At 43.1% G+C, this 23,164-nt stretch overlaps 1 protein-coding gene across 2 annotated transcripts; it reads right to left on the bottom strand.

The window, feature by feature from the left end:
- Positions 1-395: 395 nt before the first annotated feature.
- On the bottom strand, positions 396-21,964 carry pkib (protein kinase (cAMP-dependent, catalytic) inhibitor beta). Of its 2 annotated transcripts, none has more exons than XM_030120655.1 (3): positions 21,754-21,964; positions 3,698-3,849; positions 396-2,048 (listed from the first exon to the last, which is right to left on the bottom strand). In XM_030120655.1, the coding sequence occupies exons 2-3, from the start codon at positions 3,837-3,839 to the stop codon at positions 1,966-1,968; spliced, it is 225 nt and encodes a 74-aa protein (XP_029976515.1). In that variant the 5' UTR covers positions 3,840-3,849; positions 21,754-21,964; the 3' UTR covers positions 396-1,965. The 2 variants fall into 2 exon arrangements, with proteins under 2 accessions (XP_029976515.1, XP_029976516.1); XM_030120656.1 differs by lacking the exon at positions 21,754-21,964 and adding an exon at positions 21,717-21,739.
- Between the last annotated feature and the right edge of the window lie 1,200 nt (positions 21,965-23,164).

A 23,164-nucleotide genomic window follows, 5' to 3' on the forward strand; every position in this document is an offset into this window, starting at 1 on the left:
TGTTACATAAGATTGTTTTCTCTAGTTTTGAATTTTGAAGTGTTTTAAGTTTATAAATGTAAGCTCTTTTAGATTTTAATGGTTTTCAAAGTGCCAATCTTATGAAAAATCTGTTTTATAAAGCTCGATGGCCTAATGCTGTCTATTTTTATTCATGTTTTTTTGCTGTTCTTCCACAATCTTGTTTGGAAATTCCTAGCAGTGTAATTTAAAAGCTTGAGTCGTAATTGCAGTCTGTAGCTGACAGTGGACTGACGTGGCCCTGCTGCTCCTTGTGTATCGTTACCCTCATTTCCAAAGACACTGACTAGACGTAAAGGTCAAGAACCGGCGCTGGAGACCACGCATACAAATGAGACCGCTCCACACAGCGTGCTATATGTAAAGCTCGTGGGTTTTTAATATGGCAATTTCCACCACCAGATAGAATCAGCATGAAGGATTCGACCCAGCTAAATAAAATATACGCACCACTCAAGAGATCAGGACACTACAAAATACACCTCCGATTCATCGTTAGAAAAATGTGGATGGATCACTTCCTCGTGAGTGTTGATCGCAGTACAGCATAGAGACCAGAGCTCGGACCGTTGGACACCGGTTTCCCCTCGTTGCATGTTGTGAAATACATCCACAGAGAGACACAGCCACCGGCGACACACCTTCAAATAGAGACGGTTACAAGAAACATCATTTCCTTGTGGGAACGGTTTGCAAACACAGCCTATAGGCAGCATGTATGTCATACATGGACTCTACTACGATACAGTTTTCATATATATATACAGAAGCGGTGAGTGGCTGGCTGACGAAGCGGCGAACTCTCGCTGTTGATCCCCCGCCCTGCGACCCGTTCGCAGCTCGGCGTATGTGTTGATGAGTGCGAACAGACTTGCAGAAGGCGAGCGTGCGGCCGTTTTCGGCACTTGAAAAAGACGCTGCGGCGACTCCCTGCGCCCGGGAAAAAAAGGGCAATATGCTGCAAAATGAAACGTTCAGTGGATGTTTTCTTAGATAAGTGTTTTTTTTCTTCTTCTTCTTCTTCCCAGTCCAAGCAGGTAAAGACAATACCTCCTGGTAAAAGTGAGGAAATATCAAGTAGCCCAAAGGGAGTGGGAATAACAGTACTTCACAGAGAAAGAACACAACACACGGTTGTAAACTGCCACGAGGCACATTTTCAGAGGTTTGGAAAAGGAGGGGAGTAGAGAAAGCAGCCCTAAACAGGGAAATCTTAGACTCTTCTAAGTGTTTTCATGTAGCAGTGTGTGTGCATCGTTGGCAGTGTGACACTATTCTCTAGAGGAATGTCTGGAGATGTCCACTTTGGTTCGAGTCCACCTTGTAACATCCGGACAGCGTATAAAAAGTGGACGGGTTCCCTGCTTGTAGCTCTTAGGATGCAAACAGTCTGGTGATGAGGGGTAAAAACTGTACATTTGTAGTGCAGATCTGATTTGAAATTAGACCGTACACGGTGTAAATGAGCCCAACAATACGAATTCCAGGTTTCTTGAGTCACCCACCATTTAAAAAAACAAAAAAAAAAAAAAAATAAAAAAGAAAGAAAACAGGCTGTGAAACCTCTAAAACTGACATAAAATAACACACCATCACAAGACAACAAAAATCGCAAGGAATTGCAAGGAATTACAGTGTCCCTGTTTTCTTCAGTTTTAAATAAATCATACAAAAATAGTAGTGTACGGTACACAATCTTTCACGGTCCTTTATATTCTGGGAGTAGTGTCTGACGTCTGACGTGCCAAACAGTCCTAAGCTCCTGGCTGCAGTCCTCGGGGAGTCTGTCCTTCACTCTCCGTGGATCTCAGCTGTTCCAGAAACGGACCGACTCTCCGCAGACCGTCACTCATTCTCCCCCGCGGGTCGCCCTCCGCCTCGCCGCTCGTTCCCACCTCTCAGGTCACCGCTGCAGGTTCTCCGGGGAGGCAAATAAACAAGTCCCTACGAGCCCTCTTTGCCTTCCGCGCTCTCCGGCGGCGCCGGAGGCTCCTCCGCCGTGGGCGACTGGGCCCCTCCTGGACCATCTGCAGGCAGACCCAGAAAACACCATATAGTCTTGATATGAGATGAGATGAGACACACACACAGAGATCAAGACAGTAACACCTTCAGCAAAGAAAAACTATCATAATACTATCAAATCCCCCCCAAAAAGTCGAGGCAAATGTTATGACATACAACAAAAACAACATTAAGACAAGTTGAAGTTGACAGATTTGGTTGTTCCCATAAAAAAATATGAGCCTTAACTCAAAGAAAAAAAATCAAGAAAACTATTCAAAACCAGGTTTAAGAGCATTTCATAACTAATGAAGCTGCCTGACATGTCAGACACAGGTCATGAACATGACGGAAGAAAATGCAACTTTTTAAAAATCTTCCGTCTCAGTCTTCATTGAAACGAGAGCCAGTGCAACTTTTTTTGAAAAGCTGCCAGTGAGCCGTACAGCTGTAGTAAAAAGTGCATTAGATTACACAGACAATAACAGCAATGGCGGCCTCCAGAGAATGATGACTCCCAGTTCATATTCTCATTGGCAATTCCACTTCGTTGTCCGTCTGTGTTCTCGTCATTGTTAATATTTATGCCGTATTGTTCTCAGTGCATGTGTGTGTGTGTGGGTTCATAACTAAAACCACCAACAGCGTTAGTTCTTGACCTGGCATGCCACCTCATTTTCAGAGTTTCTGCATTTCCGTGTTCTTGTATTTCATGTTTTTCTAGTTTTAGTCCATATCTGGCTCCCTGCTTGTGTCAGTGTCACATCCCTCACGTCCTCAGTGTCTCGCGGTGTTTTCACACATCGTTTATTCTCCCCAGGTTGATTATCAGACATTGATTACTTAACCAGTTTAGACTTTAGTTTTGATTTATTTGTGAGAAGCCTTTTGTGTCCTTTGTTTGAGGTCTGTGACAACCTGCTCAGTTCTGATCAATACTTGAAAATTCCCCTTTAAAAAAATAACTTGTCTTTATCTAGTCAGTGCCTCTCACAGATAATCTATCATACAACACATTATTTTAGTTTTCCTGTTGTTATCCTGAATTACTGAATTAAGATGTAATGATCCACGTGGTTGGGACAATATCAGATGAGCAACAGTTTTTCAAGATTTTCCTGACAGACATTAAGATTAATGAAACAATTAAATATTAACATAAAGCCTCTTTTAACTGGTATCACCAATGAGCTTTATAATATATAAATTGAAGGGAAAGTAACCTGCAAAAGATCAGTGCTTCACGAGCAAAGCCAAAATGGCAGCCTGTCAGAGAAATGGCACTACAAAGTTTAATTTAGCAGTGTGATCACTTGTTTCCTACCTATGCAGCCAAAAATGCTCAGTGGCCTAAATCTGGCATGGCTGGTAGCCACACTCCCAGCAGAGTCGTGATGAACGACTCTGGTCCGTTCTGGCACTTCTAGCTTCTCAGATGAAAAAAAAAAACCTTCCCCATGTCTTCACCCTCATAGTCTTTGCCATAACGGGACCAGAGCCAGGCCTAGAGAGACAGAACGCCATCGCCAAGTTCCCAACACCCCGAGGCAGCAGCGTGATGGGTGGATTAGATTTACACTGGGAGTGAAGCATCCTCATGTTGGACAGACAAGAAACCAGCCGTTTGCAAATGAAAGTCTAAAAACAGTAAGATAGCGTCTGCTGTCTTCACCTTTGAGGGACAGCTCAGCCAGCTTCAGAGGCAGGTCGCCGGGGTTGACGCCCGCCGGAGAGCCCAGGATGTCGGGGAGGGCATTCCTCCTCCCTGAGCGCCCCGAGGAGGCGAAGTCCAACACGGGTTCCACCTCTGTCATCGCAGGAACCCTGAGTGAGAAAAACCACGGACACAGAGCAGAAGTGTCAGGCGTCTATCTGGTAAAATGATGCTGGACAGAGAACGATTTCAATTCTAATCTTACAATGAGACTTGACTGTTAACCACTACAGTCAGAACCGTAGATTCTTAAAAACTGTCCGGTTATTTACAGATCTGATGTTGAAAACCCTCGAGCAGGAAAAGCTTCGGGCACCACAACTGATCCCGAGATTCACGCAACTCCTGAGCTGGGAACCTTATTCTGTCCTTATTAATCTGCAGTCAAGCATCGCGATGAAACAGTCCGATCCGTTAAGTTACCGATGTGTTATTGTGAGGCCAGGATTTGGCGTGCATCGAGACGTCTCTCAGAACACAAGCCGCAGCTCATCTGTTTGTCGGCCGGATCGCCGAGAGAAAAGAAATATCACTGAAGTGGAGGATGTGTCTGTCTGGTCTCATGGCAACCAGCAGCTGGGGAGTCAGCTCCAGGCTACGATGGTGACAGGCAGAATTACATCCCTTGTCTCACACACACACACAAATACAGCGGGGCTACTGTTGCTATGGCAACAACAGATAAAAAGCACCACCAGTACCACTGGCAGGTAAACATATACAACTGGAATCCATCCTCTCTCTCGCTCTCTCTCTCTGTCTCTCTCGCTTCACCTTCCTCTTCCGTTATGTTGCTTTGCTTTAAATAACCGAACCCATCGCGCCCTCCCTCAACAAAGACTTGACATCCGCCTTGATGCACGCTCCTGGCGACAAGCGCGCGCACACAAACTTGTGTACACACAACCTAGATCCCTTTGAGAAAGGGCCACAGGTTGACCATCTGTTAGCCTCGAGCGCCGCTGCAGCACATTGGAGCTCACAATAGGAAACTTTTAACAGAGGTCCTCGGATGCTTTTGCACAGGAAACGATTACTGCACGCAGAGAGATGTAAACAAATTGATTTTCTTTGTTTAAAGGTGAAAGATGACGGTGGGAGTGGTGGGGTTTTTTTTTACAAAGCCTGTGTGTATTTTTCTCGTGGATGTACTGCGCGGGGTGAAGTCACAGTGAAACACCAATTATTAATGCAGCATTGATTTATTCATGTCCAAATGCTGTTGCTCAGCTATCATGATGATACTTGGCTCAAGAATGATGTAAATAATAAAGACGGCGTTGGGAAAGACATACAGTATAAATAGGCTTATTTTACTGTTTGTTTGTTGTTTTTTTTTCATATTTTGTCCAACCTGTTTGAGTAAATTTTACTTAATTTTTAATGACGTTGTGACTGTTTTTCTGTCACCGATATTTATAGGTCCCAACATGAAATTCTAAACAATGGCAGTTCTGAAGAGGTTACTCCCCTGGAAATAAGGCCAGATTTCTTAATTTCTTCTATTAATTGTCAAAGTAAAGCTGTGCTGAAAAGACACTGGGGTGGATCTGGAAGGTTCAGCTCGACTTAACCGCCCAGATAAGTAACACTGTGGTCCCAGCAATAGATCTCAGTGAAAATGTCAGAGGTCGGAGTCACACAAAAGAAGGGTCAAGTACATGAAGGGTGACAGCGCCTGGATGCTTAAAAGCTCTCGCATGTATTCAAAGCAGGATCAGGCTGAGGAAAGAGTGCATTCGACGCATGAAGCTTAGTTCGCAGAGGAAGAAGTGAGCGACTTCATGACAAATGAAGACAGATCAATGAACAACATGGTTTCCCAGCCCGCAAAATTTCAATGTGGCTACAGATTCAAGTAGCTTATAATTCAAGTAGCCTGTCCATCTTCTTTGTCCAATCAGTATTTGGTGTGAACCAGATGAGGGAGTTCAGAAAACGTTGCACACTGGAAACCGCTGTCAGAAATGGTCGTTTTTCAAAGGCTTAAAATTCCATTATCATACAAAACAGTTAAATGCAATGAAAGTTTCACCTGAAAAGTCTGACCAAGACTCTTCAAACATACCTGAACTCTTAAAATGCAGAACCACATTCTTTAAATAACACAAGAGTCCAGAAAACGTGAAAAAAAAGTAAAATGTGAAAACTGCGGTCTTGTTTTGGGTATCTGTCTTCATGAAAATGGTAGTTGGAGCCACTGAAAATTCATCTTTTTTTGCAAACTGCTTACACAGTGGATCTTTTTGACAACACTCTTTGACTGTGTTACCACTTGACAGGTGTGCCACCCCAGTCAAATTCCCCACCTGATTGTTAGCAGAGTGGGTCTTTAAGATCAAGCTGAATTAATCAAACCAGATCCATTAAGCAAAGGAATTTCTCAAAAGAGAACATTTCTAGAACATTTGCTGAATGTGTCAGGATCATCTGGGTCTTCTCATGGTTGCACAACAACAACTGTTCCCATGTTCCTACACCTCATTAAAGCTGGAGGCCGTGCCCTCAGTGTTCTTTGTCACCATTCAACATCCAGCTCTTGGAAGCCAAGCGCTCTCTGCTGAGCCAGACTGTGACTGCGGCTCTAAACCGGGCCCTCCAGTAAAGCCGTGCCGTCGGCGTCCAGGGAATCCAGAACACGGTTCCAAATTTCCCCCCTCGGAGCCGACATGTCAAAGCAGCTCTTTGTCAGGGATCGGACTGAACCTCTGACAATGGGATCTAAATGAGGACGGAGCAACAGGAAGGACGGCTCGCGCTCGCCAATCAGGCCCTGGAGTTCCTGTCAGTCTAAGCTACTGATTATCGGAAAGACTGATTGTCTATACTTGACATGAAGGGCTTGATTGACCTTTAGTTGACATCAGGTATCGGCCACGGTCCCGCGCTGATGAAGATGTGACAGCTTTCCAGTGCGATTAGGCTGTGCACGGCGGAGAGGCTCCGCGGCTCGGGTGGAAACTGACAGGTTTATCCACCTCAGAGTGATGCAAGCATTAACATTGGCGCCGCACGCTGGCTTTGAGTCCCTTCAATCCCGAGGTATCAGTGTCAGTGACAGCCTTAGAAAACCACCGCTAATTAGAACATCTGGTAACTTTCATTAAGCTGCGGGATTAAACACTGGACAGGCAGCGACCTATTATGTGCATAGGTTTATTTTAGCTGATAATCCAACAACAGTTTAGATGGGATTATCCCGTCAAGAAAGTTGGCCTAGATACTGCTATAGCGGTGCTAGCAGCAGGTATGTTGTGCAATGAGGCGGAGCTGGAAAAGTCTTGTCAGATGTCCAAGGATGCAAACGTAGGGCGTCCAAAAATACAGAGCTGAAGCAAAGATAAAAACAAACAACAACAACAAAAAAAACCCATGCTATCTTTATATAACCAAAGAAATCACATCTCTGCAATTAAATCAGAGTTCATCAATGCTGCAAACTGCTATTTCTAAACACAGTAATCTCTATGATTTCACAGCAAATTATACAGCATGTACTTGCAACATCCTCTATCTTGTGGGGCCACCGTGTAAATGATCATGCAGCGAGACTCCCTCTCGCACATCCCCTCCGTTGGATATGTGCAAATGACAAGGAGCAGCACTTTCACCCATGTGTTTCTGTTTCTGTCAGGGTTTAGCAGAGCAGATGTGCTGCGTTTCTGAACTCGAGCACAGAGAGACGCATCCAGTGTTCAAGGCTAATTTTGCCCGCAGATGCGCAGAGCATTGTCTCCAGTCGGCTAATCTTGCTGCTGGGATGCAAGAGAAGACGCCGTCTTTTACCAGGAATCTACTCGATAATGAGAAGCAGATTTAAGGATTCCACAGCAAACGACTTCACAGAATCTGAATGGAGGCTTTTAAGCATCACAGCGCAGCAAAGGGAGGAAAACAAGCACGGTGAAAGATGTGGAGAGCGTAGTATCAGACTTGATGCATCCAGGCAACAGAATCCAACATATTGCTTCAACATGTTGAAGCACAGTCTATTCAGTGCTGGTGAATTACTAGTAAATTTGCATGTTGAAATTCAACTGTGAACCTGAAAGTTAATAAGCTACAAGATGATGTTCTGCATTGTTTTGTCCATCAATAACTCGGGGTATGAAAGTGGTTCATAGAATGTACGCAACTCACACAAAGTGAGGGATATCTGGCTAAGCTCCTCCTTAAAGAACAGTCAGTTGTGTAAAATGTGCTGAAATGCTGAACCGTTGGACACGAGCGTTCTAAGATTTAGAGACTTAAAGCTAAGTTAACCTCTAAACGTTATCGTGCATTTTGATCTGATCTCTCTTCCTGCTCTGCATTAATTAAATGACTCTGCAGGTTAAAACAGGAATTAATTCTAATTAGGAGCACCATGCGAACTCCAGCTTACGGTCCTGTTTAGGACTTCCGAAAATGTTACAACAGTACAAGAACAAAGTCTTCAAATCCAATAAAACACAAACTAGGCTTAACATTATGAATAGATCATGCCTGAAAATTGTTTTTTTGCATTGTCTTCTGTGCATACCGCATACTTATTCACAGCATGTCATCATTTATGTAAAACAAGAGATACCACAGCTTCCTTTTGTCATAAAAATCCACTAAAAGGGCACATTTAGCTTTTTGTTTTTCTACGTTATTCCTCCAGTTTGAGCGTTATCGTGAAGGTTTCCATCCTCTTTTCCATTTTCCACTTCAAACAAATAGTTTTACAGGATAGCTGAAAATCTGATTATTGGATGAATACGTCATTAAATGTCCGTTTGTTGCTTTGACCCATCTAATATTACTGCGCTCCAGGGAGCCGTTGGGGGTCAAGGGTCATGCTCAGGGACCCACAGTGGTGATATGTCTGCTGTGGGGATCAAACCTGCGAACTTCACGGCAACAGCGTTTGCCTCCGGAGGGTCAGGATTTGGTGGTTTCAGAGTTGACCCAGAACATTAATCCAACTTGTCCATTACAGCGTCCGTTAACGGCCCATTGTTACTGTCCATACCGCATTCTTCTCTGTGTCCGTGTGTGTGTGTGTGTGTGTGTGGTCTGTACATGACCGTGCATAAACACATGATCTGGAAATGATTGAATCAGATTTTCTGGTCATTTGTGGCATCATTTTAAGAGCCGTATAATCAAATCTCGGCTGCATGTCACTGCGACCGTTCTGTGCACTGCGATGCCCGTTCCTCGTTGATACGAAGCCAAGGATCAATACAAAAGGAACTTTACTGAGCATCCTCGGACAGAAGAATGCCCTGCGTGTCCATCCGGAGCGTCTCCTCTTTGTGCTTCTTTCATGTGTTAATCAGTCAGACAATGTGGGAGTTCAGGTCAGAAAACACGAGGAGAAATTATGTTTACACAGCCGACTCAGACAGGAGAAGTTTAAGATGAATAAATAATGCCCGGGATTAAGTTCCCTCACTATTTTTAGTCCCTCATACCCTGTGATTATTCCCCGTCCTTCTCTTCCCTCTCTTCTTTTCCCCCCACCGTTATCCTAAAGCTTAATATGCTCTAGCTGCCATGGAAACTGCACCATTGTTATAAAGGCAGCTATATAGTGGAGGAGGGGAGCCAAGGAGGGAGCACAGTGACTTTGTGCTGCAATCGACAGGCGTTTCTCAATATTAATGACACCCAAATGCTAGAAAAAAAAACGCATTGATGGAAGCCAAAAAACATGCAGAGGGAGATGGACGATGGTGATGGAGTGGCTCACATTAACAGGTGCACAGAAGTTCATGCATATGCTAGAGAGCTGTAGGCGACGCACGGCTTTCTCTTCAGCAGTTGGTTTTTCGAAATAGCTGCGTTAGTTTTTTTTTTCTCTCTTTCTTTCTTTCTTTCAACCCTCCCGAGCAGCAGGAGTAAAGAAAGAGGGAGGGAGAGAAGAGCTGAGAGGTGAGACTGATCTAATGAGACAGTGCGATCACAGCCTGCCTTCAGATCTCACAAACATCCCGGGCAGATCTCTCCCCGTCTTTCCCGCTGATCTGCACAGCGGCGCTTCTCGCCGAGGCTGCCCGCTTTCATGTTTCCCTCACAGCTCAGGGAAAGAAAAAAAAAAAAAAAAAAAACACATAGCAAGCTTTTCTTTGTAGATAGGTTGCCTTCGATGGAGAATCTGTTAAGAGAGGACTTGTCATGGTCTATGCGACAGGTGTACACATGTACAGTGAAGTGTGTGAAAATGAGGCTTTCTTCAATACATATCCCAGCTTGTAGAGAATGAATGTATAGAAATGATTCATCACAGTGGGGGATTTCATTGACGAATAATACGCCATTCAAGTAATGCTTAACATTAGGCAATTCTAATGAGTTTCAAACACAAAAGGACCCATCTATTGACGCATCTGTTACTGAATCTACTGTTCTCATGTCAGATTTCACAGTCAGGTCCACGTTAGCACTCATACTGAGCATCTCCGGTCTATTCCTTTTCAGAGAACCAACCAGCACTTGGCAGGCTTGTTACTCAAGCTGTAGAAGGAACGGGTAAGGAGTGAATTAATCTGTGTGTTTGTTCTAACTTTAGCTGAAAACATCAGCATGCATGGCTAACTAGATTAAATCCCAAAGTAGTTACTCTGGTGTTGTTTCTAAATCCAAGGAGCAAATGAGGTTGACAGTGTTGGCAGACACAATGGAAAATCAATTTAGAGACATGCCTGCATTGATGGGTTTGTTTGGTTCTTTTTACTGTATTTCCCACAACAATCATTTAAAGTGGCTCAAGATGAGGATTTCAATTACAATTTCATATTCTTCTTTATTGTACAATAAAGTTAATGGTTTTAAACGGAGACAAAGGAATAATGTCCATGTTGTGCCAGTCAATCGTTGACCAGCAGAGAGTCAGAATAGAGTTAATCTTTCAGGGTTTTATCTTTACAACAAAGCCACTGTGTAACAATGTAAAGCCCTGTGATTTCAAAAACATGGAGAAAATCTTCAACGATGATCACAAACACAATAAAATGTTAAAAAAAAAAAAAAAGTTAAGCAAAAAGCATGAGCCACCATGAAGCTGAAATTGTGTTATTCTTGGAAGCCCTGCTTTACACTTCTGAAACATTTAGTTTGTTAATTATTCACTTAGCTGAGCTAAAATTAATAAACAACTAGCTTGATTAGTTGAATATTAATAATGGAACCTATTTCTGATTAATTCCTTTATAGATGGGATTAGTTACTTCCCTCATTTGATATATGGATCTCATCTATGGTAGCAACTGCAAAGTCCAAATACACATACTTCAAAACACGGCTTCAATCAACCACATCCGAACCCAAAGGTCACAGGAGATTCTAGCTTGTTCGCTTGGATTTGCGATTTTGTTGAGCTGAGAAAACTGAAAATCTTCCTGCAATCTAACTGCCAACCAATAAAAAGTTAGTCTGTTTGTATTAGATAAACCAAACCGCGAACCATTCTGGTTGTCGGGCGGAAACAAAAATACCAGAAAGAAGAGAAGACAAAATAAGTTAATGACAACCATCTGCCTTAAAGAGTACGAAAGTTATAAGCTATGAAGTTCCATTTGCAATAGCAAGCTGTGAGCGTTCATCACTGCTGGTTCACGGGTCCAAAGAGCAGCCGGCATGTCGCCGTCCTTCCAATGAGCTCCTGAAAGCCGTCCGCCCTCTCTGTAATCAACCGATTTTAACAAGAAGCCATTAAACAAAATGAAGCCCACAAAGCGGCTTTCCCCCCGTCGACAAATATGAGACAGATTGAGCAGCTTTTCACGAGGGTCACTCACATCAACAGAGCGCCCGGCTATTTACAGCAATTAACGCACTTGACGGGGAGCTGTAAGGAGCGGCTGGCGGGCGGCGCCGCCAGAGGCCGCGGGAATGATCTGAAGAACGGGACGCATCAAGCAGGAACACGCCGTCTCAGGGGAAACAGCACTTCTTTGACACGTCACGTTCTGACCGGCTGATATCGGCCATTCACGGCTACGCCCACCCGGATCGCCCCGTTGAGAAGGTCAAGCATGAGAAAATCACATTGTCCTAACCCCAACGTGTCCTGTTTTTTTTTTTTTTTTTTCCCTGCCTGTGGGCGGCTGCAAACACACAACACCAGAGTTGCTATTGATCTCTGCTCTGCCTCTAATTAAACAGAGCGAAAGAGAGCTGGTGGCCTCTGAATCGCATTTTCACCTGGTTAAGTCGATCACTGTGAACTTGACAGATTTTACTAAATCGAACTGATTTACTGTGATCCCTGATGAGCCTCTGTCAGGAAATATCAACATCCCTACCAGTGGGGAAAGTTAGAACCGATTTTTTTAATGATCTAATGAAACTGAATATGTGTATATTAAGCTTATTGAATAAAAAAAAAAAAAATATGCATTTGATCATTTAACCATTTCTACCTCCAAGTTCATTTAGTCAAACAATAGATCGTTGAAACACTTTTGTTTTCGCTCCCATTTTTCTTTCAAGTCAAATATCTAAGACTTTCTCTATGCACGCAAAAGGCCTACTTCTCTTAAATATTGTTTACAAATTTATCAAAATCTGTGTCAGTGGCCCAGTTTACATGGGTGTTTTTTCAATCCGATTGAAAACAATCAACGCGCGTGTATACATGGACGGCATACAAAGCGATCCACGATGAATCCTCGTTTACAAAGGCCCGGGGTGAAGCGGATTATACAGCGTCCTGTGACATGCGCACAAGGTCTCTCGTGGAACTTTCAGGTTTCAGCTCTGCAGCAGCAGTCCTCAGCGCCGAGCAATGTGTTTTTTTTTTCTGCTGGATATCTGCTCAAATAATGTCCCAACATCTCCATGATACGCTGCCCAAGGAGCAGGCGCTCCCCTGGCCGGAGTCCCGCTCCGCCCAGCGACACATCTCCGCACGTCGATGTTTCGAATTAACTGGTATCCATGTTGACTTGTGACCAACAGATGTTGAAATACCGACTGAAACTTGTAGTCGTTTTAGTGAACGTTGGTTATTTACAGTTAGAATAAATTTATAAGTTTAGAGCCTTTTGTGAGTCTTATTTTAACATCTGCTGTTACCAGCATGTGTTTACACAGAATTCCGCCGTCACTCGTTAACCCGGGAACCAGTTAATCCATAACACCCACCGGGCGGTCCACTTCTAATCTCGCCTCTCCAGTGTTTGTTCTCTCAGGGTTTTTATTTAAAAAGTCTTTCTCAACCACAGTCAAGATCTTCTGCTTGTTTTTGACTGTCCTGCTTCACGTTTACTGCGCACGTCATCACGTCACTACGTACGAGTGAACAAATAATCTCCCGTTTAATCCGCTCCGCTGTATATATGAGACACGGATCAGATTATCGATCGGCGTAGACCACCTCGTACAATCGGATCCAAAATACAATCCGCTCCGAGTGAAGCGGATCCACTTGGGTGTTTACATGACACATTCACAATCCGCTTCGCCTTACAATCCGATTATACGGGGCACATGTAAACGTGGCCACTGAGCGGTTCTGCTTTCATAATTCGTCTACCTCACAGGTGTGGCAGATCGAGGTACTGATTATACAGCAGGATTATTGCACGGCTGACCACAATAAAAGGCAGTAGAAACAGTACAGTCTGCTGAACTTCAACTAATCTTCTTCACATTGGTTTTCAGGTCTAGATACTGTTAAAGGTCACTTATTCTGTATTTTCAGTTCATACTTAATTCGTGTAATAGTTAAACTGCTGGTGGTCATACTGACGACACCTTTACGTGATGTTTCCATGTAAAACAGAAAATTCTCGTTGCTTCCAGCTACCGCAAACACAACTTCCCAGTTTATATAATTTACTCACTCATATAAGCAGTCCAACTCGGTTGCCACTGCTAATATTAAATAACGTATTTTTCTCTCTGCACCCTGACTGTATGTGGGATTTAACTACAAAAACAACCAACAGCACCAACTTGGAGCCGGGCATGCTAACTACATCATTTTCAGCGTCTCTGCCGTTTCGTTTTCACGTGGAACGTTACTGTGTAAACAGGGACCAAATGTGACAAGTTGAGGAGAAAGTTCAGGCTTCAGACACTGCAGGAGCTGATGTTACCCTCCATAGATTTCTACATAAGACTGGCTGTATATTATTTGAAAAAAAAAAGGGGAGGGGGTATTTTCCTCTAGTATTAAATCCATTTCAATGTTGATTAAAGTCAGTCCACTCCAGATAACAGCTGGCCGTTCGATGTATCATATCTTACACAAGGTATTTAATCTATGAAACCTCTATAGAGGTCATGCAGGAGAGAGGAAATATTTATGTGAAAATCCAAAAGGATTACCATCGGCCGATAATGGATTAATACACGCAGCGTATGGATCAGCCGGGGTGTGTTTTCATAAGCAGTCCCTGCGTGCAGCCACCTCTGTGGCCCCAGTCTGATCTGTTGGCAACACCTGGGAAGCCAGCGGCGATCGCACTGCGCTGTTGATCCAAGAGTTCCAGGTGACACACGTTCAGACGCCGCATGCATTTCCTCTCGATGTATCGCAAAAAAAAAAAAGAAAACTTGATCAGATTTCCTGACAGCATGTTTATTTCCACGCGGAACTTGTGGCATGGCGTTTTAGAGGCCATCCATCAGGCGACACCGGCAGTGAGGTGGAGGGAATAAATCTGCTGTATCTGTTACACATGTCCAGAGCGTGTGTGACACCGGGAGGACAGCGCAGTCACATCAATATTTCACCACGAAGCGTGTTGGGTTATTTTTTATATCCTTTTTAAGGGGGAGCTACAACAGCCGTCCTCCACCTCGGGCGCTCTCCGAAGTAGATCATCGTGGAGACAGCGATGTGGCGAGGAGCGGCGGTGGCGGCGGCCAGCACGTGCGACTCCGGCACGCTGGCCGCCACCGACGGGGCCTCTGGCGCTCACTGATGACAACCCTCGCAAATAGGACACTGGCTGATACACACACACACACGCACGGAATTTTTTTTTTTTTTTATTCAGTGACGCAAACGCACAAACACAAACTGTCACCATGCATTAGCAAGCTCAAGCGCTCGCGTTGGGTTTGTGATTAGAGCTGCAGTCGGCAATGGGGATAAAACGGGAGACGGAGGAGAGGAAGATGTTCTCTCCACACAGCGAAAAGCTGAAGATTTCCATCCACATTTTATCAAGAGCACATGCTGCTGGGTTGGAGACAGACCTGTGTTCGCTGGCGATCCAGAAGTAGACCATCAAAAGAACTGGTTGTTTTCATGTCCCTAGCAAAAGCACTAGTGACCACGGATTTCCAACAGGTGCACACGGCAGAAAACAAGACTTCTGTCGCATGTCGCTTTTAATGATAAACTGAAACAGCTATTTTTGCCAAAAGCCAAAACCCCAACTGAGATTATGTCTGTGACGCAGATAGACGTTTTTCTACTAAACCAGAACTCTTTATTTAGACTCAAAACTGCGCTGGACTACAAGCCGAGTGTAATCGATCACTTTACCCACCAATCGTGCCTTTTTAATCAGGATTACCTGACGCTTACAGGTTAAAAAAAAAGAAGAATTCTTTTGGGAAAAAGGCCCAGACCTCCAAATTTCTTCTGCTGCTGTGTTATTCCTAAAACTCTCTCACTGTGAAATGATTGCTGCAGAAACTGGGCACCACAGCAGAGATCAGCCTCTGATCCCGAACAGATGGCATCCAAACTTTTCAAACATTTCCTCCTGGCCGCCGTGCGGAGATGCTAATGTACCAAGCTGTCAGGTGCATCCGAGGCAGCAGCGGCAGCGCCGCTCGCCCTCTCACAGCCGGGCCCGACGAGCTCTTCCCACTCCTGACGTCTGACAAACCGCTCGGAGATGTTGGTGGGACGGAGGGGGAATCCACGCAGCAATTACAGGAGGGGAAACAACCACGCAGCTGATTCCATTGTGCGGCCCGACCGGCTGAGAAAGGTCAGTGATCTGCGTAATGGACGGATGCCTCCGGAATTACAATCAAGCCTTTGTCTGCGCGGAGGAACCATCCCATCTCACCTACTGTTCCCATTCCCATCTGATCAGGAAGGAGGGGCTGGCAGGGGAGAGATGACACTGATGTACCACAGGCCTTTCCCGGGTCTATTGAGTTATGCTGCCTCTCATCATGCGGGGAAAAACGGGAGCAGGGAGGAAGAGGTCGGACCAATCCGACTCCAGCAGCGATTCTCCCGTCATCTTCCTCCAAACCAGTCGAATCCTGTGTCCTTCACAATCCGTCCGACATCTTTTAATGGCAGAGAGATAAAAGAGGCCAAACGGCAGACAGCCTATAGGTCACCCTAAAGGTCAACAAGCTTTACAGAACCAGCATCCCAGACTTATAGGTCACTGGTCAATACAGAGGAATAATGAATGACTAGCATTTGGCCCAGCAAATTACCGTTTCCGTCCTCAAAGAAACGAGGGCCTGCAATCAATGGGAATTGAATCCGGCGCCCGGCGGTAAAATCGCAAGTGGCAAAGCGACGCTCAGCTGTCATTTATCTTCCTGCCAAGAGACGCGTCTCAGACCCGAGACGCTTTTTCTCTCCTTCAGTGGAAATTTTACTGGAAGCCGGCAGATGTGGAGATGGAAAACAAAGTGAGCTGAAGAGACGTTTCTGCGCTTTTTGTCCAAAACCCCTCAGAGTTCGGGTTTTAGGCGTCTCTGTATCGAGACATCCATACAGAATAAAAAGTACCACTTTACAAACACAACTTATTGGCATTTCGTTTCAGTTCAATAGTTTTTCCACACATCAGGCTTCTTTTTGATTGGTTGTCACTTCCTTCTTTTGTTGTTTTTCATTTCTACTTGGCAGTGAAGCTGCTGCAGCAGTTGCTAGGAGAAGCTAACTTGAGGGATTTTTTTTTTTTTTTAACTGCTGTTTTTGTTAATGTAATGTAAACATTACAGAGTCCTACAGCGACGAGGCTCGGAGCGTCCCCTCTCGCTTCTCTGTTGCTGTTGAGTCTTCCCTTTCAAATCTTTCACATTATTTGTACAAATTGATTTTGCTGCAGTTTCTGAGGCTTAAACAGGAGAAAATGTTATATTTTGTTATATTAACGCATTGTGCAGCATGTAACAACAGAGAGGAAACCAATTCCACATTCAACATGTATCCTCGTATATAAAATCTGAAAATTTGAACCTTTAAATTCAATGAAAACTTCTTGTATTCAGTTTGTAGTTTTAAATTATGTCGATTAAAGATTTGACCAATACACTGCATTAAAATAGCTTTACTGTATGTCTGTAAATTCTATGTTTTGTGATATTAAGGCCCAATTCAATGTTATCTTGAATAAATTCATTCATTCGGTAATGCTTGCGTGTCATATAGGAATGAGGTCTGTTTGAGAACAGAGGATACGTATTGACTTCTGTATGTGCACATCAGTAATGCCCCACTTACACCACTGGGCAGGCATGTCATGTTTCGATCCGTTGTTGAAAAAAACATATCTATGCTACGTTAATAACTTAACACGCACCATCTCTCAAGTGTGGGTTACAGAAACTTCAGCTGATTCTACCGCATACTGGGGAAAACAGTCGACGGCTGTTTTCATGTAAACGAACATCGGCACGTCTTGTAAAACGCAAAATTTCTCTGAAACTAAAATGCAAAACTGATGCTTGTTTACTTGAAACATTGTCCTGTAAATGAGGCCAAAGCTTTTCTTAGCATGTCGAGCATTGTTGCTTTAAAAATAACTTGTAAAGCGACAACTAACACTGTGTGAAGTGTTAACTTTCTCTTGAATAATTATGCAAATAGGTACAAAATCTTAAAACTTGTGAAGGTGAAATTGAACATTCAGATGGACTAACTCATTTTTAAAAAGCTAAAAAAAAACAAAAACAGAATGAATCTCACAGTGAAATGTAAGTTTGCATACTTAGAATACAAATTCTAACAGTTCAGTCAATGAAAACAATGCTGTTAATTTCTCTCATCAAATACATTCCAGCTTGTTCTGAATTTGAAGAAATAAGTCTCGATGTAAAACATTTTCTTACAGATCTAGTTCAAACGTCTGAATCACGCCTACTCTGTATTGCTCAAACTTTGGCACGCACTCTGTTTATCTATCGGTCTCGACTCTTTAGTGACGCAAAGACTTCGATAGGGGATGAAGATAAGCCGCTCAACAATGCAGAGGCCAGCGGAGATTAAACCCATTTTATAGGTAAAGCAGGTACCTGTCTCCTGATCACAGCAGCAGCCTTTGTTCCTCATAAAAAAAAAAAAAGAAAGGTAGAAGATAAGGCGGAGAGGGGTTGTTCTGGGAGGTTAGCGATAAAGAAGTGAGCATCGCGTCACGTCTGGCACCTCGGAGGAGTGAGCCGGGTGGGAGGAGGGCGACGTCTTCATCTGCGCTAACGCGCAGTGACACGAGGCCCGGGTTTCCCAGAAAGAGCAGGATGCGGAAGGGGAACAGATGATAGGAAATCGGATGATTCAAGCAAGAAGGGGGTGACGGAACCGAGCCGGCTGCCGGCGACGACGGCGAGCTGAGCCGAGTCCCTTCACTTCCAGGACAAAACATGAACTCAGAGCGGGCTTTGACCATGACGGGAACTGACGGCGCCGCCGTGACCGGATGCTGCTGCTGCTCCGCCGTCTGCCTCACAAGCACCGAAACGAGCACATTTCAAACATCTGGCTCCTTCTGGCAGATTTACAGCCGCACGGCTTTCAAAGTTACTCCGTCACTCAGCTCAGTTTGTCCAATGATAAATCAAGACCAGGATTTGATTTGCGACAAAAGCAAAGGGAGATTGAACGATAGCTTAAAACACAGAACGACGGGAGGGACCAGTGGTTAAACTTGAAAGTTATTTCACTTTTAAAGAGACAAAAAAACTCCAACCTGTCAACGTATCTTGATTTCAAGGGAAAACTGACAACTTCAGCTTCATTTTGGGGGTTTGCTTACATGACCAAAGTGATCAGAGTCGCTGAAAATTCAAGTTTTTGAAAACAGTTCTCTCAGCGAAACTTTCTGAAGATGCTCTGGCGCAAACTTTGTCTCCATGGAGACAGCAGAACACGCAACTTTTCGAAAACGGTGCTGGATTGACGATAATAAAAATGGTGGCCTCCAGAGTGGCATGACTCCCAGTCCACATTTCTGTGTAAACGGGCATCGTTTCTAAAATGTTGCCACGTGAACTCAAAGCTTTTCTGAGACAAAAACGCAAAAAAACAAGTGTTTTCACTTGAATCGAGTAAACAGGGCTTTAGTTTGAAAGCTCTGACTTTTGATAGTGTAAGTGGGGGGTGTCTTCACTGTGTTTTGGCAATTCAGAAGCATAAGGACCATAAGTCACCCAATCAATCATCAATCGGACTGAACTCACAAGGAAGTAATCTATCAAGTCCATATTAAGTGCTTTGATTTCTGATTATTGAACGTTAAATTTGAAAACATTCACAAATACAAAACAAAGCCAGCAGCATTTTAATCAGACCACTAACGCTCTGGATATAATCTGTTCCCCCTGGAAGAAGGAACAGACGCAAAATAACAAATGAACGAAAACAGCGTCCACACCTTGTCAAGCAGCCACCATCAGTGTTATCAATTTGTCCTTTTATTGGTTATTACAGTCCTTCACCTAATTCAATCGCTCCTGCACTTCATAGGTCTTTTGTTTGCCATGTATTTTGTTCTAGGAGTTATTTCCCAGGATGTTATTTTGCCTCCAAGACATAAAAAGTCAGCACGAACAGCAATAAGCCGGACTGAGGGAAACGCTGTTTGACTGACAGCTGATCACTGCAGAGCAGCCAAAAAGAAAAAAAAAACAAGAAGACCCAAGCAGCAGCTATCCAGGCACTGAAGAGAGGCCAAGAGCTGAGAACTGATATCCACACACGACCTCGTGGAGACGTGATTAACAAAGGGTGAAATCACAAAAATTAAAAAGACGTGCCTGGGAGCTCGAATGAATATTAAAGGAAAAGGACGGAGAAGCGGCTGGTGTATGACAACTCATTTTCATTACCTGATATGGTGCAGACACACTGATGATTCATTCAAGAGTTCATGCAAAAACAGTCTTTCAATTGAGACAAACACCTTCACAGGGAAGGATCAAACTGAAAAGCTTGTTTGGAACCAGTGTGGATGCCATTGAAAGCTGTGTTGGAAACACACAATCAGGTCGAATAGTCAAAGCATAATAACTGAGGCCTACTCACACAACATTTTCAGGGAAAAACGCAAAATTTTCATTTTGTTTTGGGTGTTTGTATACATGACAACAGCACTCAGAGCCACTGAAAACTGAGGTTTTTTTGGAAATGCTCCAATTTCATCTCCAAGGAAACAGGGGAAAGCACAACCTGCCTGAGATGCTGCTGCCGCACATGTGCACCACAGCTTTAGAAGATGGAAAATAACAACAATGGCGGCCTCCAGAGTGTCATGACTTCCAGTCCATACTGTCCTTGAACTTGAAACACTCCCAAATCTTTTAACTTCTTGAGTAACTCGGGACGTTTTTTTCTCTCTCATTTTTAACATCTGCAATAATGATCACCAACCATGGAAGATGGTCAATGTGAACCAGGTGAAAGACACATGATCTACAGGAAATCAATGTATTGGACATCAGTCTATTCAACTTCTATATCACTTCTACAATTTAGTATTGTGGGGTATTGGAGCCGATCCCAGCTGATATGTCCTGGGTGAGTTGCCAGTCATGATGTTTGATACCACTAATCTCTTTTCTGATCTGATACCAAGTAAGACCTGCATCAGCTGGTATCACTGATAACAGACAGGTCCAATAACAATACAGCACTGAGACAATGCCAATACTAATGTACAAAGGAAATCTTAAGCAAACGTTTTAAAATACAAAAAAAAAAGAATAATTTTCTTACATCAAAGCAGACAAGCCAAAAAAGAATTTCCCTGGGGATTACGAAGTATTTCTGTTCTACTCTATTCTACAGTATTCTAAGCCAATACCAGCTGCAGTCCAAGTGTCACTCTCCGGACGTTGTAAGGTTCGAATCGGCTGAATTTATCATTCTTGTTGTGGATCAGACACACACACACACACACATATCATCCAGATTTTAAAAAGTGCATTGTGAAGTTGATTTTAACTGCTATATCTTTACTAGTTTGGACAAGAAAGTTTGTGAATCAAATATCTCTCACGATCATCTTGAATTTCAGGACTATTGTGCAATAAGCCAAGTGGCAAAATGTAAAACCCGAATAGCACAATAATGTTTACTTTGATGAGAAAACATGTTTTTATAATGACAGTTGATAGAAAAAAAACAATTCATATTAGGCACACACATTGACATTCACACCTAAGTAATTCTGGATGATCTGATCACCTCAAGCAGCTGTTTCAGTAGATTGTGAAGAAATCAGAGTTCACTGGAGGAAGTGCAAGAAGGCCCTCCAAACTGACATTGACATACTAACTCTTTTTTTTTTAATCATTATTATTATTTCTGCAAATTCTTGCACGAACCCTCTGACATATGTTGGACACCACACTCCTGAAAAATGTGCACATTTGTACATGGCATGCACACTGGAAATGATGTTCAGTTTGGGCCTGGCAGCTTTCTTTCCACCTTGTTGTTGTATAAAATCTAACAAAAGCACATCCACTGATGGCACTCCACCCAGCGGAGGTCACACACTTTTCTTTTCCTTTTTTTTTTTTTTTTTTTGTAACAAACACATAATCCAGCTCCCTCGCAGCTCTCTGCTGGAAGCCGGTGGCATTTCGATGTAACAGCTGATGCACACAATGCAGCTCATCTGGAGGTGAAAGGAAGGCTGCAGATCACACACAGCCTGCAGATGAAGCCAGGTCAGGAGGATTTACTGTGTGCGCGCTCAAACCAGTGGATAAATACAAGAAAAAAAATCATTTTATATATATAAAAAAAAGGTCTCGTTCTTAAGTTGGAGGTTATGCATGTATCCAGTCCTACCTGTGGAGCAGAAACAGGTGACACGGCGGACACTCACCAGCTGATTTCAGCGCGCGTCACCCAGCGAGAAAACAAAAAAAAAATAATTCAAAAATAATTAGAATAAGCCAAAAACAGTCCGAGGTGGGAGCGGTCCGCCTGCTATCATCTCCTAAAAGGGAGGAAAAGTGCGCAGCGTTTGGTGCGTCCGTCCTGCTCAGAGCCGCCGGAGCCGCGGCATCAAGCGGACTGAGCGCGAGAGGGACACCGCGCGGAGACCGGAGCTCCGCGCACCCGGACCGGAAATGGAAGCGCGGCCGAAGGCCTTCAGAGTAAGAGCGGAGGTGGCAATATTCCAGAAAATACAGACTGACAGAGGACTGAAACCCAAGAATCTGTGAGGAATTTATTTTATATTTAAAAAAAACCTATTTTCTGAATGACAGTTAGGGAAAAACAGAAGAAACCTGAATTTTTGTTTTGATTTAGTTTTATTTTGAAGATCAACGGAACAGACAGCAGCAGACATAAGAATGATAATAAATCAACAAATAAACAAAAAAAAAAAATCACAGAGACAGTAAAGAAATTAACAGAACAATAAACATATGAATATAACATAAATATTCATTATTACTTATCATTTTATTTATTGTTAATTCTTTCCAGACATACCAAAATCAATATGTGAAACAAAATACAAACCATACAAAAAAAGAGGGAAAAAAAGAAAAGAATGTCCTCAAAGAGAACATGCAAACTACACAGGATTGCACTCAAACAATAACAACACCCTGCTTATGTGGACTGATTGTGGGATTTTGGAGAATAAGAGCACACACAAGTTCACTCATTCTGGTGAAAAATGTCACCTTTGACGCGACATGAAGTGATTTGATTTGTTAGACAAGAAAATGTAACAGAATAACTGACCCAGAATAACTTCTGTGAACTAGAATTTGTTCCACAAAATGTGAAATTTGAAAATTATTGTATCTTTTGGGTCATGATAGGATAAGTAATCAATTTAATTATTTTTTATTGCTTTAAAATGTCAAAATGTGCCTCTTTTATTTGCCCAAAATGGGTGACACTCGTGGCAGCATATCACAGGTTGTTCAGTTCTTCAATTTAAACCAAAACCAGCCATCGGTTACTTCAAACTGTCTTTTCCACTATAATACACTGTCTACAAACTCCAGTAAAAATGTTGTGAATTCATTTCTGACATTAGGGTTTGCTCATGCCTGATTTCACATATCTTGAAATAAATGTTTAATTTATATTAATGGTCAAATGGTGAAAGCCTCAAATTTTTAAACACAGTTCAGAGATGTTCATGTTTTTTCACAAACAACACATCAATCTGTTGCTATCTGAGAGCACCAGGCCATGCATACTATTCCAGAGACTATTTAACTAAAGAATTAGTTTTAGCCTTATTTTGTGTCAGCTGCAATGAAATACTT

This window comes from Salarias fasciatus, chromosome 22, assembly GCF_902148845.1.
Source record: "Salarias fasciatus chromosome 22, fSalaFa1.1, whole genome shotgun sequence".
Lineage (NCBI taxonomy): Eukaryota > Metazoa > Chordata > Actinopteri > Blenniiformes > Blenniidae > Salarias > Salarias fasciatus.

What these genes read in the sequence shown, in the direction of transcription:
- pkib (XM_030120655.1), bottom strand. Translation starts at nt 3,839, where the DNA reads ATGACAGAGGTGGAACCCGTGTTGGACTTCGCCTCCTCGGGGCGCTCA. An exon ending in GGCTGAGCTGTCCCTCAAAG is followed by an intron (nt 2,049 to 3,697) that starts GTGAAGACAGCA and finishes GTCTGCCTGCAG; the next exon opens with ATGGTCCAGGAGGGGCCCAG.